The 17,476-nt window shown below is 38.7% G+C and overlaps 1 protein-coding gene across 4 annotated transcripts in view; it reads right to left on the bottom strand.

Annotated features, from left to right (window-relative positions):
* The window catches only part of SS18 (SS18 subunit of BAF chromatin remodeling complex), a 93,741-nt gene extending 79,353 nt beyond the window's left edge, over positions 1-14,388 (bottom strand). For 3 of the 4 annotated variants that reach the window (XM_045886896.3, XM_045886898.3, XM_045886899.3), the window contains exons 1-3: positions 13,577-13,736; positions 10,313-10,389; positions 2,038-2,122 (exon numbers count right to left, since the gene is read on the bottom strand). In XM_045886896.3, the coding sequence (XP_045742852.1) occupies positions 2,038-2,122; positions 10,313-10,389; positions 13,577-13,645 (231 nt within the window). In that variant the 5' untranslated portion in view covers positions 13,646-13,736. Of the gene's footprint in view, positions 1-2,037; positions 2,123-10,312; positions 10,390-13,576; positions 13,737-14,085 lie in introns of those variants that run through there. The other variant, XM_045886897.1, reaches the window with a different exon arrangement.
* Between the last annotated feature and the right edge of the window lie 3,088 nt (positions 14,389-17,476).

Here is a 17,476-nt window from a genome sequence, read left to right as displayed (position 1 = left end):
GGTCATGATCCTGGAGTCCTGGGATCGAGTCCCACATCGGGCTCCCTGCTCAGCAGAGAGTCTGCTTCTCCCTCTGACCCTCTTACCTCTCCTGCTATCTCTCATTCTCTCTCAAATAAATAAATTAAAAAAAAAAAAAAAAGAAAAGAAAAAGTGCTGCCTGAAAAAATAGCCAAGGCAGAATAGTTCTGGGGAAGAAAATATAGTCAGCCTGATAGCTCTCAAATCCTGAAAGAAAAGAAGCTATACAAGAATACTTGAATCACGTCAGATGGACACAGCAGCCAAATGAACAGGCTCTCAGTGACCAAAGAGGAAATAATCTGAAGTATCAGAAAGAATGACTGCAATGGACACATTAAAAATATAAAAACGTGTATGTTTAGATGACAATAATAAAAAAAAAAATCACTGGTCACCTTCACAGTTTGCTAGGGGCCAACTTGTTATTCTGAAAACTGGTAAGAGGCTAGAAACCAGCCTTTAATCGTGATTCCCATATAGGGACTCTCTATCTCAGGATAACCAAATACTTGATGAAAGGAAGTTTTTCTTTTTTAAAAGAAGTACAGCTAATAAATACAGAAGGAACTGTAAAATTAGAAATTCATCATTCTGTGATCCCAATATGAAATAACAGATCTGGTCAACAAGCATCAATGACTGCTAAAACCATTAAGTGAAAGGTTGATGGGGAACTCTAATAGATTCATCAGGGTGGTATCAACTGCACCCATCGATCAATCTTTCTTTTCTTCCTTACGTAGACTTCACGCCCAACTTAGGGCTTGAACTCATGATCAAGAGTTGCATGCTCTACCAACTGAGCCAGCCAGTCCCATTGATCAATCTTAATATTACTAAAAATGGAACAACCAAAATGTTCCTCCTGATATGATACAATAGACAATACACAGCACCATTAATGAAATATTCTTTTTTAAGTGGAGTCCAACAGAGGACTGGGATCACAACCTGGGATCTTGACCTGAGCTGAGATCAGGAGTCAGACACTTAACTGACTGAGCCACCTAGGGGCCCTTCAGTGAAATATTCTTAACACAAAACTGAACCTAACTCTAATCAAGCCTCTCTACCTAATTATCAGTTTATAAGAAATAAGAGATGAAATGGAAGAACATGTTAAAGGACCATTAGGATACAATCAGCCAAATCTGGAATGTAAGAAACTCTAAAAAATATATGACCCAGTTTCTTCAACAAATAAATGGAGAATAAAAAAGGTAAACTAGGGCGCCTGGGTGGCTCAGTCGGTTAAGCGACTGCCTTCGGCTCAGGTCATGATCCTGGAGTCCCGGAATCGAGTCCCGCATCGGGCTCCCTGCTCAGCAGGGAGTCTGCTTCTCCCTCTGACCCTCCCCGTTTGTGTTCCCTCTCTCGCTGTGTCTTTCTCTGTCAAATAAATAAATAAAATCTTAAAAAAAAAAAAAAAGGTAAACTAATATAAATTCAAAGAGACTTCAGACACATACCAACCAATGCAACATGTGGACCTTGTTTGGATTCTGCAGCAAACAATCATTTAAACATTTGGGTATTTTTAAGATAATCAGTGAAAACTGAAGATAGCCTGAGTATAATAAGACATTAAGAAATTTTGGTTAATCTTGTTGGGTGGAATAATGCTGCTTCTCTGCTAGAAATGCATACTGAAGTATTTACCAGGGAAAGTATATGATGCCTGGGATTTGCTTTGAAATACTACACAGTTATTCATAAGTTATATGTACAATTACAAATTAAAATAAATAAATAAGTAGGAAGGTGGGTGACTACGTGGGTGAATGGATGAATGGATATAACTTCTTCAGGGAGGGAAACAATTCTAGGTGAACTGATTCAAATTAAATATGAAGGCAAAACAATGAAGCTTTTACATCATATAGAATACCCTCATGTTCTCAGAGGGCAGAATTTACTAAACAAAACTTTAAAATCACTAAACAAAAATGTGTTATCCTGTACATAATTCTATGTAAGATTTTGTCTACTTCACACAATTTTAAAGGTACTTACTGCTGGTAAAAGAGATTGCATATTTTGATTAGAATCTGCTATTGTAGCAAGGTAGACCAAGTTCGTATGCAACATCTGCTGATACCTGTTGAAACAAAACAAATACCAATATTAAAAATAATTTTCTTCCTATCTGCTTAAATACAAATAGCATTCTAATTATTTCTCCAGTTTAATAAAAGATTTATGTTACCTGAATATCAATAGCACTTCAATTTTTTCCTAGTTCCTCTGCAAAATAATTCCAAATAATAGATACAAAGATAATAACACACACAGAGATCATATCATGTGCTAGATACTGCTATAGTTGTTTTATATACCCCTATATGCAGTCAATCCTCAAACCCAGGCTATGAGGTAAAAGTGCTTATTTTCTCCATTTTACAGATGAGGCAACTGAGGTTTAGAAAGGTCAATAACATGTACAATATTTGCACAGCTCAGGAAATGGAATTACTGAGATATGTACTAGCTCTATACATAGTACATGTCTTTTCTAAAAAGAGATCTAGAATGAAGGAATTCAACAAAACTGACATGCTTATTCCCTTCCCCCTGCCATTTTCATATTGCCAAAAACCTCAAACCCAAGTCCAGGCAACAGGCTCTGCTGAAAATGTCAGGAAGGAGGCAGGAATCACACAACTTTTCTTTTACCGGCAGCAGTGACCAACAATTTATGCCTACTGCCCATCTGTTAGGGCTCAACATATAGAGAAAACAATGAATAGGTGTCTTCACTTACAAATACATATATATATGTATATGTATGTATGTAAAGAAAATAATAGGGCACTATTGAGACATATATGAGACAGAAAATAATAGGGCACTAATACCATTAAGAATTAACTTTATAAAACAAAGCAAATTCTCACTAGTGCAATGAAGTGGTTAAGCATGTTCACTGTGATCTTAGGAATTAGTTTTGCTAACTCTCTGCAAATTGGTAGTGATCCAGTTACTAGTGTTTTAAATCCTCCAAATACAAACTTATAAATCCTATTACCAAACTGTTACACTGTTTCAGAATTTTGTTTACCTAGAAATATTAAATACAAATTAAAATAATGAAAATAAGATAAAAGAACTTTATTCGGCTAAATAAAGTCTTCTAACACAGATCCCAGATGAAGTTGTTCTCTACACACCATATGAGGAATCCTAGGAAATCTTTTGCTGCTTTATTTTTTTCTATTAGAACTGGTTTTACTACTTTTTTCTTACTAAAGAAAAAAACCCTACTTCTCACTGACCTTCAATTTTCTTCACTAACAAGTTTATGCTTTTTGTTTATTTTTTACAGATTAGAGGTATAACCAATATACAAAGACCCACACATATTTAACTTGTACAATTTGATGAGTTTGGACATATGCAAACACCTGTGACACCATCACCACAATCAAGGTAACAGACATAACCAACACTTCCAAAGTTTGTTTCCTTTTTTGTTTTTGTAGTTTAAAAACAAGTTTAGGCTCTTAATGCTCCTCCTCACATATTACACTATGTTGCTCAATCAGACATGATAAAATGTTTGTTACAGTGATCCTTAGACAAAAGAAGACGAGGAATTATTATATTGTACTGAATTATCCATAATGCTTAATTACATTGTCAAAATTCTTAAAACCGCACTAACAGGAAACACTAGCTGGAACTATTTTATTATTCTGTAAAGATCTTGAATGGAATTTAGGATACAGGGTTCCAAAATCTTGTCATTTTTTAAAACCAGCCAGCCATTTTTAAAGATTTTATTTATTTGACAGAGAGAGACAGCGAGAGAGGGAACACAAGCAGGGGGAGTGGGAGAGAGAGAAGCAGGCTTCCCGCCGAGCAGGGAGCCGGATGCGCGGCTCCATCCCAGGACCCTGGGATCATGACCTGAGCCGAAGGCAGACGCTTAACGACTGAGCCACCCAGGTGCCCCACCAGCCAGCCATTTTTAATTAGAACATATAACCCAGGGGGACACCTGGGTGGCTCATTCAGTTAAGCGTCTGCCTCCGGCTCAGATCATGATCCCTGGGATCGAGCTCCCTGCTCAGTGGGGAGCCTGCTTCGTCCTCAGCCTGTCGCTCCCCCTGCTTGTGGTCTCTTTCTCTCTGACAAATAAATAAATAAAATCTTAAAAATATATATATAACCCATTTCAAAGTCTACTCCTTGAAGTTTTTCTTTTCTTCTCTGAGTATTAATATGGCTTTAATATATTCAGATATGAGGTTTGCTGACCACCCTGCAAAAATAAAAATAACAAACCTTTCTAAGAGACTATGGCTTCCTCATGACCCTTTAAGAAAAAACTGTAGTCATGCTGATTAGTACTTAACAAGTCCACATTAGAATACTGTTAAATCTAATCTGCCACGCTCTCAAGGCCTCATTTGTAAAATAATGGGAGTTAAAGTAGATCTCCAAAGTCCCTTGTGGTTCTAAACATCGATAAATACAGCAACTTTTATGGAGTACTTTAGTTTTAAGACATTTCCCCAACCTAAATCTTTTTAACTTTTAATTTTTGAAATAATTTTAAACTTAGTTTTAAGAATAGCATGAAGAATTCCCAAATATCTTTCTCCCACACTCCCCAATCGTCGGCATTTCACAACATTTGTCTTACCCATCTCTAAACACACACACCAATATGTACACACATGCAAGCACACACACACTTTTTTTCAAAATCTTTGAGAGTCAGTTACAGACATAATATCCCACTACTCCTAATACTTCAGTGTCAATTTCCTAAAAACAAGGAAATTCCCATATACAACCACAATACAACAAATATTGATACAGTAATACCATGTAATCCACAAACCCATTCAAATTACTCCAATTGTCCTAATAACCCCAAATCTTTTACCTAATGTAAGCTATGTTATCTAACTTCAGTAGGTTTTCTTTTTTTGTAAACTGCATTATTTTTACAGCATTCATCAAGTACGCTTCCCTAAGGTCATTCAAGACTCAAAGATGAATATTAATGAAAAGGTAGTATATTTAAAAAAAAAAAAGAAAAGGTAGTATATATTCATATTCTTTTACAAGTTTGTGTATACATCACCTAAACAGCAATAAGCAAACATTCCTGGCTTCAGCTGACTCTACTGAAATGATAATAAAAAGTAGATTCTTCTACAAATATTAAAGAAATATTTTCCTGAGAAACTTTATTCTGTATATACTTTTATTTTTTTAATGTACATGTCTATTATCTCTAAAACAGTCTATATTAACAAAAGAAAACTGAGTATATATGATAAGGACAAATATAAACATATTCAACATTTTACATTTGACGATGGTAACTTCCTAATAAATACTGACAGATATTCCAAACACCCATAATTATGAACCCATTAAATGAGAGGCAGTTCCATGTCCCAAAAATTCCACTAAGAACCACTACATCAATTTTCTGGAGTAAGGTCAAATAACCACTATTAAATTTATTGATATAATTAAAAAATGAACCTGAAAAAGTCAGAGTTCATTTTTAACAATAAACCTTGACCAAGAAACTATGAAGATTATATTTATAAGGTAACAGAAATATAATTTACAAAATAAAAGTTATCTTCCTAACTAGAGATTTAAAACTACATTCTTTTACATAATGATTAATACAAATTTTTTTTGAATGAAAACCACTTACAGGACACTCTGAAGTAGTCACACTCATGATGAAATACAAAAAATAAGTGTTGATTTAAGTAAAAATATAAGTTGATTTAGAAAATACTCAAATCAAACACTACAATTGAACAATAATATATTCTCACACATACGTTATCAGAATTTAAAGGGAAGAGGATCTGTGCATTTGAGCTCCACAAGTGATTTACTTTTATTGAGCATAACAGGAGTGTGTGCACATATATGTAGATAAAGAGAGATAAAGCAATATATACAGAGATGTTACCAGTGAAAATCTTTAGGTGGTGAGAATAGTGTTTGTTATCTTACTTTTATGTTATCTGTGCTTTTTAATTTTCTACAATTCATATAATACTTTCATAAAAATAAAGTTATTTTATATTAAAAAAACACTGTCTTAGGCAGTTATCACATCTTAAGGAACTGTTTAATTAAAATTGACCTATCAATTCCCAGATGGCTGTCATTTATTGATGTTCCTCTTCATTTTCCTTTTCCTTCTCCTAATGCAAGAAACAAGAACATTTAAGGTTGAGAGGAGAAATTTTCTTCTCTTTACTCACAAACCAACACGAACAACTTGAAAAAAAAAAAAATCTAAAGAGCTCTAAGAATGAAATTAAATCCATCAGGAAAAGTAAAATGTAAGATTCCATCTAAACCAATTTAAACCCCATCTGCACCAAATATGTGAGAAGATGAGGTCTATTCCAATATGCAGAGAAGGGGGAAATGATCATATATACACAAAAAAGCTAAGAATATAAAGAATAAAACAGTATAAGCTTTTGTTGACTCAAGTTGGAAAGGCTGATTCTAGATCTGAACACGTCCTATCCATGCCATGTACCGCCGGGTCCTTTAAGAAACTGAACCAGACCTATGCCACAAAAATCCCTTGGCTCTATCTGGCAGTGTAAAAAGCCATAGATGAAAATAAGTATTCTAATCAGAGCCTGTCAACTTTTATTATCCCATGGCTGATCTGAGGCAGTGATCTCCTTACCACTGATGATTATCCATAGTTAAACTAAGGTAATAGATCAGCTAATTAATTTTTTAAAGAATATTTTGAAATATAAACAGACATGACTCATTGAAGAAACAATATATATAAAAGTAATGGAAATGATCATATAAAACGCAAAATGTACAAATGACTAGAAAATAAAATATCCTAGTACTCAGACCTAAGTTTCTAAATATCATTCTCTAAAAAAAGAACCAGGGCTTGAAGAAACAGGTAATTCCAAACTGGGGCAGGAAAAAGAACAAGATGAGTCTAGAACATTTTGTGGTGCAAGAAAATAAGAAAATGCTCAAAAAATAATGAATACATATCAAAAAGTCAACTTGAAGGGCTCCAGTGGTCAACATTGGGGACAACTAAAGAAAGAAAATAGAGTAACATTATAACCTAAAGAATACAGTTAAGAATCCATAAATCCGGGGCACCTGGGTAGCTCAGTCGTTAAGCGTCTGCCTTCGGCTCAGGTCATGATCCTAGGGTCCTGGGATCGAGCCCCACATCGGGCTCCCTGCTCCGCGGGAAGCCTGCTTCTCCCTCCCCCACTTCCCCTGCTTGTGTTCCCTCTCTCGCTGTGTGTCTCTCTGTCCTATAAATAAACAAATAAAATCTTTAAAAAAAAAAAATCCATAAATCCGTTCAGATATAAATAAATGAATGAGTGAATGGGTGCAGGGAATGAGAAATGGTTTCCTTAGAGTAGGATTTCAAATAAATGTAGAAGGAATGATTGATTTAGTCACCATTTGGCAACCACCACAGTAATAACTGTTTCAGTCAAGAATCATTGGATGATGGATGCTAACATAAATGCTAAAAAAAAAAAAAAAGTACAAGAAGGAACAACATGTGTCTCAAAGTATCTGCCCAAGAAGATACATATGAATTAAAAAGAGAAAAATAGTAACTTTACAGTGGAGAAACTGGCAGGCCACACCTCAACTAAGTGATTAAGATTCTCAGTACTGGGACAAATCACTATCATACAGCTAATTGAGAATGCACTGAGAAGGACACACCACCATATTTGTGATGCTCTTGCCAAAAGTGCATAACACGAATCTAATCAAGGGGAAACACAAATCAAACCTAAAATGAGGGACATTACACAAAATAACTGCTATGTATTCTTCAATAACATCAACAACATGAAAGATAACAGACTGAAGAATGGTTTCAGATCAAAGGTATACTCAAGGCATGTGACAATAAATGCAACATCTGATACTGCACTGGATCCTAAACCTGAAAAAAATACATTAATGGGACGATTGGCAAAATTTTAAACAAGTCTGAAGATTACAGCATTGCATTATTCATTTTAACAATTATACCCTGGTTATTTAAGAATTTGTGCCTGTTTTTATGAAAAACACACTGCGGTAATTAAAAGTAAGAAAGAATCATGTCTGCAACTTATTCTCAAATGTTTCAGAGAAATATGTAGAAGAAATGAATGATATGGAGAAAAATGAAAGTGAAGGGCATACAGGAATTTCTTATATGGTCTTTAAAATGTTTTTTGTAAGAATGAAATCATTTCAAAATAAAGTTTTAGAAAAAGATACCACTTTTCACCAACCAGATGAGCAAAAATTTTTCAAAGACGACTAAAATCCAATGCTGGCAGAGGATGTTGAAAACCAAGGCTCTGAAATCTGGCTGAAAGCAAACCAATTCAATCTTTTTGCAGGGTAATTTGGCAATTTAGCATGGTCTTTGACCCAGCCATTCCATTTATAAAATTCTAACCCATTAAAAAACAAAAACATTTATCTAAATGTGTTTATGTAGATATGAGTGCCATGTGTGTAAATGCACAAAGAAATGTTTAGAAGTATAGGTAGTAAACTATTAAAAGTAGTTACCCCTGCGGAGAGGAGAAGCTTAAGATTGGAAAGTGAAATGTGACTTGCTCTTACCTCTACCAAATTTTATACTTTATGATTTTCTTTTTACAATGACCCTACATGACTTTTTCATTTCAAAAATGGTATTAAACAAAGAGAAAAAAGACAAAGTAACCAAGAGAGACTCAGAATTAGATAAAGGATGAATCAAGTAATAGCAAAAGTCCAGCATAGCAGGAAAGTGCATGCAGAGGCAAGAACCAGGGTTGTTGGAAAAATCTACTTGAGAACAGACCAGTGAGAGCTCTAGGAAAGACAGGTGTGTCACAAAATAATGGTGAGAATAAAATATTTTAGAGCTGCACTGTCCAATAAAGTAGCCACTAGGTAGAATGAAATGCAGCTAGTTCAAAATGATGTGTTATTAGAGTAAGATTCACAAGGGATTGCAAAGACTAAGTATAAAACAAAAGAATATAAACTATCTCATTAATATATTTATGTAGATTATGTATTAAAGTGATATTATTTTGGAAATAACGGCTTAAGTAAAATATATTATAATATTAATTTCTGCTTCCTTTTACTTGTTTAATGTGTCTATCAGCAAATGTAGAATTATATATGTGGCTTACAATATACTTCTACTGGACAGTGCTACTCTAGAGACTTTTGATGATTCAACTTGTTCCACTACATCACATTCTATTAAGGATAGCATTTACTTCTGACACATCACTTCAAAATAACAAGTTTGGGAGCACCTGGGTGGCTCAGTTGGTTAAGTGACTGCCTTCGGCTCGGGTCATGATCCTGGAGTCCCTGGATAGAGTCTGGCATCGGGCTCCCTGCTCGGCAGGGAGTCTGCGTCTCCCTCTGACCCTAACGCCTCTCATGTGTTCTCTCTCATGCTCTCTCTCTCAAATAAATAAATAAAATCTTAAAAAAAAAAAAGTTTGGTTCTTATGATAACCAATTCTCTATTAGATGCTTTGCTTTCTCAACCACATATATGGATGTAACTAAATATCCAAAAATGTGACAATCTAACTTTTCCACAAATCAGAGTACACAGAAATTTGCAGGATAAGTATTTAAAAAGAAAAAAAAAAGAGACCCACTGCATCCCAAAGAACAAATTTTTCTTTTATAAAAATCAGGAAAAGTCACACAAAAAATTGTACCCTAATGTTCATATAAGTATTCATAATAGCCAAGAAATGAAAACCCAAATGTCCATTACTGATGGATAAATAAAACATGGTATGACCATACAATAAAAAATTGTTTAGCAACAGAAAGGAAGTATTGATACATGCTTCAACATTGATGAACCTTGGAAAATATTATGCTAAAGAAAAGAACTCAGTCAAAAAAGACCACACATTATACAGTCATTGACATGAAATGTCCACAATAGGCCAATCCACACAGACAGAAAGCAGATTAGTGGTTGTCAGGGGGTGAGGGATTAGGAGGTGGGAATGGAAAGTTATTGCTAATGGGTATAGGATTCTTCTGGAGATGATGAAATAGTTCTAAAATGGACCGAAGTGATGATAACACGACTCTATGAATATACTAAAAGCTTCGAATTATAAACTTTAAAATGGGTGAATTGCATGGTATGTGAATTATATCTCAGTAAAGCAGTTATTAAAAAGAAAAGTAAAAAATTAACCAACACAGAAAAATGAATACAAAAAATTTTTCGTATCATTCTTACTGAGAACACTCTGAGGTCTTTCCTTTATTCTGATAGTCCATTATACACTGAATAAGATGGTTATTTTCATCCAACATCTGAAATAAAATTAGAAAAAGTTTATTGTAAATCTAGTGCATCACGTAAAATTTTAAAAATCCTTCAGATTTCTAAGAAATGTTTATTCATATAGGAACTGAATCTATTCTGGTCTTTTAAGTCTTATTCTACACCTCTGGAATGATATGTTTAGTCAACAACTTTCAAATAACTGTATTCCATTTATTCTCCCTCTGAATTATTACCTGAAGCCAAGGAGGGGTTTTGTTTGTATTCAAACATTTTATTACCTCTACAACCTGTAACAGAATCTTTAGCCCGTTAAGACTAAGAGGTAAGGGTCCAAGCTGACTCTGCATCATTCTTATGCTTTGCAGTAGTAAAGAAAAATTTTGTCCTTATCCACAATGAACACATGAAAACGTAAGCCCATGAAGCTTGAGGAGATAGATGGCTAGTTTCCAAGTGTTATAAAGTATGGTTCTGTGATTCTCCAAACATGGAATAATCAAAAACGATAACTTCTAAGCATGTATATTTGTTGCACACTTTATGAGCTTACCTTATAATTAAGTTGTCCCAAAAGTTTAAAAACAAAAAGCATATCAATTTATCATTTTATCGTCTTACAGCAATTCAAAGCAATATTGGCTTTCAGGGTTAAATAACTCATCCAAGGGCGCCTGGGTGGCTCAGATGGTTAAGTGTCTGCCTTCGGCTCAGGTCATGATCCCAGGGTCCTGGGATCGAGTCCCGTATCAGGCTCTCTGCTCCTTGGGAGCCTGCTTCTCCCTCTGCCTCTCTCTCTCTGTCTCTCATGAATAAATAAATAAATAAAATCTTAAAAATAAATAAATAAATAACTCATCCAAGTAAGATGGCATTGAGGAAAGAGTACTGATGTAGCAATGAAAAGGCCAGTTGGTCTAAGTGCCGGCTTCACAATCCTGTGCAAATCACTTATGATTTCAGAGGCTCAGATTTATCTTAAGGTCAAGGGACAGAAGTAGATGTTCCTCCTGAACTTGCCCCACCTTTCTAAGACCTAATAAAGTATAATACAATAATCACTCTATCTCACGGGGCGCCTGGGTGGTTCAGTCGTTAAGCGTCTGCCTTCGGCTTAGGTCATGATCCCAGGGTCCTGGGATCGAGCCCCACATTGGGCTCCCTGCTCGGCAGGAAGCCTGTTTCTCCCTCTCCCACTCCCTCTGCTTGTGTTCTCTCTCTCGCTGTGTCTCTCTGTCAAATAAATAAAATCTTTAAAAAATAATAATAATAATAATCACTCTATCTCAATAATTTAATGTACCTCTTTTAAAAACAAAATCCATTTAACCTTAATTGTGATTTTCTTCCTACAAACAAATCACAATCTTCACTTGCTAGGAAAAAAATATATATATTGACATGCTCTTCCGAAAAGTGCGGTTATTTCCTAAATAGAATCACTGGATGCCAAAAAAATGTGTCTTTAAAATCCATTAGTCCAATCTAATGACTTCACAACATATCTCCTCAATCACTCAACCTAATAAACTTCACCATAGAATATGTCTCTTTTTTTTTTTTAAGGATTTTTTATTTATTTGAGAGCGAGAGAATGAGAGACAGAGAGCACGAGAGGGAAAAGCAGACCCCCCGCTGAGCAGGGAGCCCGACGTGGGACTCGATCCCGGGACTCCAGGATCATGACCTGAGCAGAAGGCAGTCGCCTAACCAACTGAGCCACACAGGCGCCCGAATATGTCTCATTTCTAACATCAATCTCTCACACTGTATAGAGTAAGACACTTAATTTGGAATCCATTTTCTCTTCTCATCTGAGAATGAAAACTAATTGATCTGCAGCTCCTGAATTAAGCACTCATAATAAATATCTTAACATGTATGTAGGAAAAACTCTTTTTGGAAACTACCCAACCAACCTCAGGACTCTTCTACAGTCCCAAAGTAAAAATAAAAAATGAATCCCTCCAGAAACACATCTTCAGTGTATGTACTTGGAGCTGTTTGCCAGGCTGCAGACTTAGCCCAACGCACTACATGAAAGCACTGCATTTCCAGGCACTGACAAGCCGGTTTATTCATAAAATAAAGCAACAGTTGGGCAAATGTCAAATGCCACACTAGGAAAAACCTGACAGTAAACTGAAACCCATTAACATAATCTGCTGGGCATACAATGGTGTCCTGAGTGGTACGAAAAGTTGACTTTTCTTCAATTTTCATCTTCATCCCAGCGTATACAACAAAACCGAAATATTTAAGGTGAACTGCTCAATTAGCAAGTAACTTTTCAAAGTCTGGCTGACTAAAATTCAGATTACTGCCTTGCTCATGGGCAGGAAGGGATAGCGGCCAATAAAGCAGCTTTGTGTCCCTAACTGGCAGTAACACAGCAGCGACAGAGGTTGAACTATCCTCTAAAAGGGACGCACCTCCCCGTGTGTTTATCACGACTTCTGTAATAGATCATGATTATCAGATTGTCTCCACCACTAGACTCCAAGTTCCATGAAGGCAGGGACCATGGCTCACCACTGTAGCCCCAGCACCCAGAGCAGACGCTCGATGAGTATTTGCTGCAGACGCACACGGAGAGGGGATGAATCCGGAAGGGAGAAGGGAACTCCGAGGGTAACCCCGAAGTCCACAGGGTGCTCCTTCGCCCGCCCCTCAGGCTCCTGCAGCGTCCCCCCAAGTTCTCCCGGGAGCTCCCCCAAGTCGGCCAAAGTGCGCAGCGTGGCGGAGAGCGGCGATCAGCGCTCCGACTTCCCCTCGGCCTCCCGCGACCCGAGGTCGGGCGTGCACGAAGCAGCCGCGGCGCGCTGGGCGGGGCGACGCCAAAGTAACTCCGGAGCGACGCGCGGGGCCGCGGGGGGCGCCGGCTCCGACAAACAGCCCTTCCCCGCGCGGCCGCTGCCGCCGGGCGCACGCGCCCCGCCGCCCGAACGCCGCCCCATCCCTAGAGAAATCCAGCGGCGGGTACTTGGGCTTTTGTGCTTACAGGAAAGAGCCCAAACGCGTGAAGGACTCCGTGGGAGGACCGGTTCGCCGCCTCCCGCCACCCACTCAGGCACAGCCCGCGGCTCGGGTTCCCACACCCGACCGCCTCCCAGCAGGCCCGCCTCCGCCCCCGGCCCGGCCGACTCCCGGGCCGGCCCCCGGTGGCGCTCCCGAGGGCAGGATGGGCCTGGCATCCCCGACCCCGCGAGGCTTCACCTTCTGAATCGCAGCGGGAGTGATCTCCCCCTTGCCTCGCTGCCGCGGGGCTGCGAACGCCACAGACATGTTGCCGCCGTCACCACTACGGGCAAGTCCCGAGCGCTCCGGGTGAACGGCAAACTGGGGGAGAGACGCCGGCCTCTCGGGCCGAACCACCTCGGGAATGCGGGGAGGGGGGATGCTCCGGCGCCGAACGAAGGGCCGGCCGGCCTGGCCTACAGGACTTATTCTGGCCCATAGAAGTCCTCTTTCGGCGCGTTACCGGGGAACCATAGCCCCGGTAGCACTGTCCTGTTCTTGGTAGACCTCTCGTCCTTCATCCTTTCCTGACGCGCCCCCCCTCCCGTTTGAGCTAGTGGTAGGGCCGCGCCCCAGTCCTCCCTCCGCTTCAGCGATTCAGGAAATGGTCCCGCCGCCGCGGGAGAAGGAGAGGCTGGGGCAGACCCTGTCACAGGAAATGCGAGCGGCCCGAGCCGGCCCGCCCCTTTCGCGCGGGTGCAACTTGCCTCCCTCTCCAGCGCGCTGGAGCCTCCCTCCAAGTGCGTTTCGGCGCTCGGCTCTAGATCTGGTTCAGTTTTTCCAACTTCATCCTCACCCCCCGCTGCCCCGGGTTGTCCGGGCACGGCGGAGAGGGAAGGACGGTCAGGACCCGCGAGTTCGTGCAAACCCGTGGAGCGCCTGCCGAGATGTGCAGAGGTGGAAGGTGTAGGTGAACGCGGATTCGCTGGTTTAAACCGCCCGGCTACGCCCCAAAGGCGCACCTCACAGTCCACAAGTCTCGCACGCACACACAGGCATGCTTAACAATTGGAAAAGTAAGCCTGACCCCAAATCAAGAAACGAAGGCTGTGTCCAATACTCAGGGGCAGTCGGCCAACTGGGCTACAGAGCCCTTGGAGAGTAGTTCGCCTCTTGGGACAAACCCTTGGCAGAAACGTGCGTCGATTTCGTCTGACATGGATCTCTGGGATTAAGTTTTCAGCTCGAGCACCCTCACACTTTTACAATTATATACTTAATGCCTTGTAAATTAGGCCAGATCTGCCAGGCTTCAAATCAGTGTGAGGGGGAAAACAAAACAAAACAAAACCAACCCAAAGCTCTCGAATTATGGCAGGAACAAGAGCAAATGTGGGTAATGTGTTGGCGAGAAGTGGTCGGGGCTGTAATTATTATTATTCTGTAAATTTGGACATCCATGTGACACAAAGGAAACGTTTATGTAAAATGCCACCCAACAGTAATGAGACTCAAAAATCAATCACTTCGTTTATATGTAAAATGAACTGGAAAAATTAAGCTAAATGTTTAAAATTTTTGTTTCAAATATATGCTTTTCGCAAGAGGTCATAAGTTTCATTCATTAAGGAAATATAGGTGCATTTTGTGTGCTAGGCTTTATGCTAGACACCTAGGATACAAATGTGAATAAGGTGAGCATGGAACCTGCTCTCAGGGAGTTTATATTCTGATAGGGCTGACAGATTAGAAACAACAAATATATAAATATGTAAACTTTTAAGAAAGACTAGATGCCAACAAGGAACTGACAGAATGATGGGCAGTCACGAGTCAGGGTGGGAAGCCTTCTCTGTTAAGCTGACATCTAAAGGATGGAAAGATTTAAGCCATCCTAAGAATAAAGGAAGAGAATTTATACTCCTACTAATAATAATTTTTCTTAGAATTCTTGTGTTTCACTACCCTAAGCCTTGGGGGAAAAAAAAACAAGTCTTGTCCACCATTACACACTATGTCTAACACCTGGCTTTCATCATCATGTCTTGATGTTTACACAAAAGCACCTTGGGGCACCTGGCTGGCTCAGTGGGTGGAGCATGTGACTCGATCTCAGAGAGTAGAGATTACATACAAATAAAATCTTTTTTTTTTAAAAAAAAAGGGTACCTTAATTGTTAAAGCAATATTTCAGTAGGAAAAATGAAACATGATCCTACTGCTCCAATCATATCTGCTGATAAGATAGCACCGGAATCTTAATAACATGAACCAGTGGGAATAGTTGTCTGAATTTCTATATTCCAGTTCAAAAAAAAAAGAGTGCCAAGGAGACTTCTATTCCAAGGAGTTACCCAAAGATAAGTACCTTCTTTGTTTAAATTATAGCTCCCCAACAATAGGAAAAGAAATTTACTCAAAATAGGTAACAGGTCAGCCCAAGGTGTTTATTCCTTCAGAGTAGCAAGTCGGGGCCTAGGGTACTAGGCATGAATAACCACAGCCTTTTCTGTGATGGCATGTGTGCCATAAAAATACCATTATTTTCTGTGTCCATCACATGGGTATTGGAGTAAAGATCCAGCCAGAAATCAAATGATCTCCATAAGAAAAGAAACTTGAAAGGAACCCCAAGTTACTCTCAGGCTTCCTTCCTGTCTCATTTGACCATTAGTTTTGGGGAGAGAGGAATCCCAAAGTATAGACTGAGTGGTAGCAGATTTGGGAGAAAAAGGAGAATAAAGAGTACCCAGCATTTAGTTAAGGAGAAAACAGGGAATGAAGATGGGAAGTTGACCCAAATCTCAGAAACGACTGTAGGAACTTAAAAAAGAGCTACCATGAAGGGGGGGAAATCGGTGGGGGAGACGAACCATGAGAGACTATGGACTCTGAGAAACAAACTGAGGGTTCTAGAGGGGAGGGGGGTGAGGGGATGGGTTAGCCTGGTGATGGGTATTAAAGAGGATACATACTGAATGGAGCACTGGGTGTTATATGCAAACAATGAATCACAGAACACTACACCAAAAACTAATGATGAGGGGCGCCTGGGTGGCTCAGTCGTTAAGCGTCTGCCTTCGGCTCCGGTCATGATCTCAGGGTCCTGGGATTGAGCCCCACATCGGGTTCCCTGCTCGGCGGGAGGCCTGCTTCTCCCTCTCCCACTCCCCCTGCTTATGTTCCCTATCTTGCTGTATCTCTATCTGTCAAATAAATAAATAAAATCTTTAAAAAAAAAAAAAACTAATGATGTAATGTATGGTGATTAACATAATAAAATTAAAAATAATAAATTTTTTTTTTTAAAAATGAGCTACCCAGACAACCATTTCCCCAACAGAAAATCAGTCCCATTATTTACATTGGTCTTGGACTGAGACATCTGAAGAAGGAATTGAGGTCATATAACAATGAGGTGAAAGGTTTTTTAGAATAATCCTAATAGAACATATACAGTGGTTTAGAATAAGTAAAATAGTCTGCATGAACAATTCATTCTTGATTATTCACGCTGATGAATGAATGTAGACACATTTAACAAAAGTAAGAAAATTCTCCATGTTTGATTTTTCAAATGTTCTAGTTTTTTAATTTTTATTACATGAATTTGTTTGTATTCCTTAAATGTATTTCACCAAACTAATAAAGTGAGTGCTCTAGGCATATCCTCAATATTTAGTAAAACTATAATCGTGGCATTAAAAATTATCTTAATCCACAAAAAATACATCATACATGTATAGATAATTGAGATTACTTTCATATAAGCATTTCTTTAATATGTATTGTTTTATAATTAATTGAATATCCATTCTATCAAATTTGCTGATATTTGAAGCCTCGGTTCTGCCATAAATTCCAAGAATACATAGGGAGGCATAGACCAAGCCTGTCTGCTCATAATTGGGCTCAGAGCAAAACCCCTCAGGTAGTATCTTTCAAAATATTTCTGCTCACTGCCTCCATGGCATTTGATGAGTCATTTTGAGCTGTGGCTTCCACAGATTTCAAGACTATAAAGAGAACAGCATCATTATTCTAGGCAAAAACAAATCACCTTTCCCAATTCTCCCCAAAAGACTTTATTTTCAATACTGCAGAAGATTTCATTCAAAGTAGACTATAACAAAGCCTATCTGGGGCATTTCCATCTCT

This window comes from Mirounga angustirostris, unplaced genomic scaffold (genome assembly GCF_029215605.1).
Source record: "Mirounga angustirostris isolate CCGP_5_RB_7025 unplaced genomic scaffold, mMirAng1.0.hap1 SCAF_14, whole genome shotgun sequence".
Classification (NCBI taxonomy): Eukaryota; Metazoa; Chordata; class Mammalia; order Carnivora; family Phocidae; genus Mirounga; species Mirounga angustirostris.
This window is presented reverse-complemented; position numbering and strand designations above follow the sequence as displayed.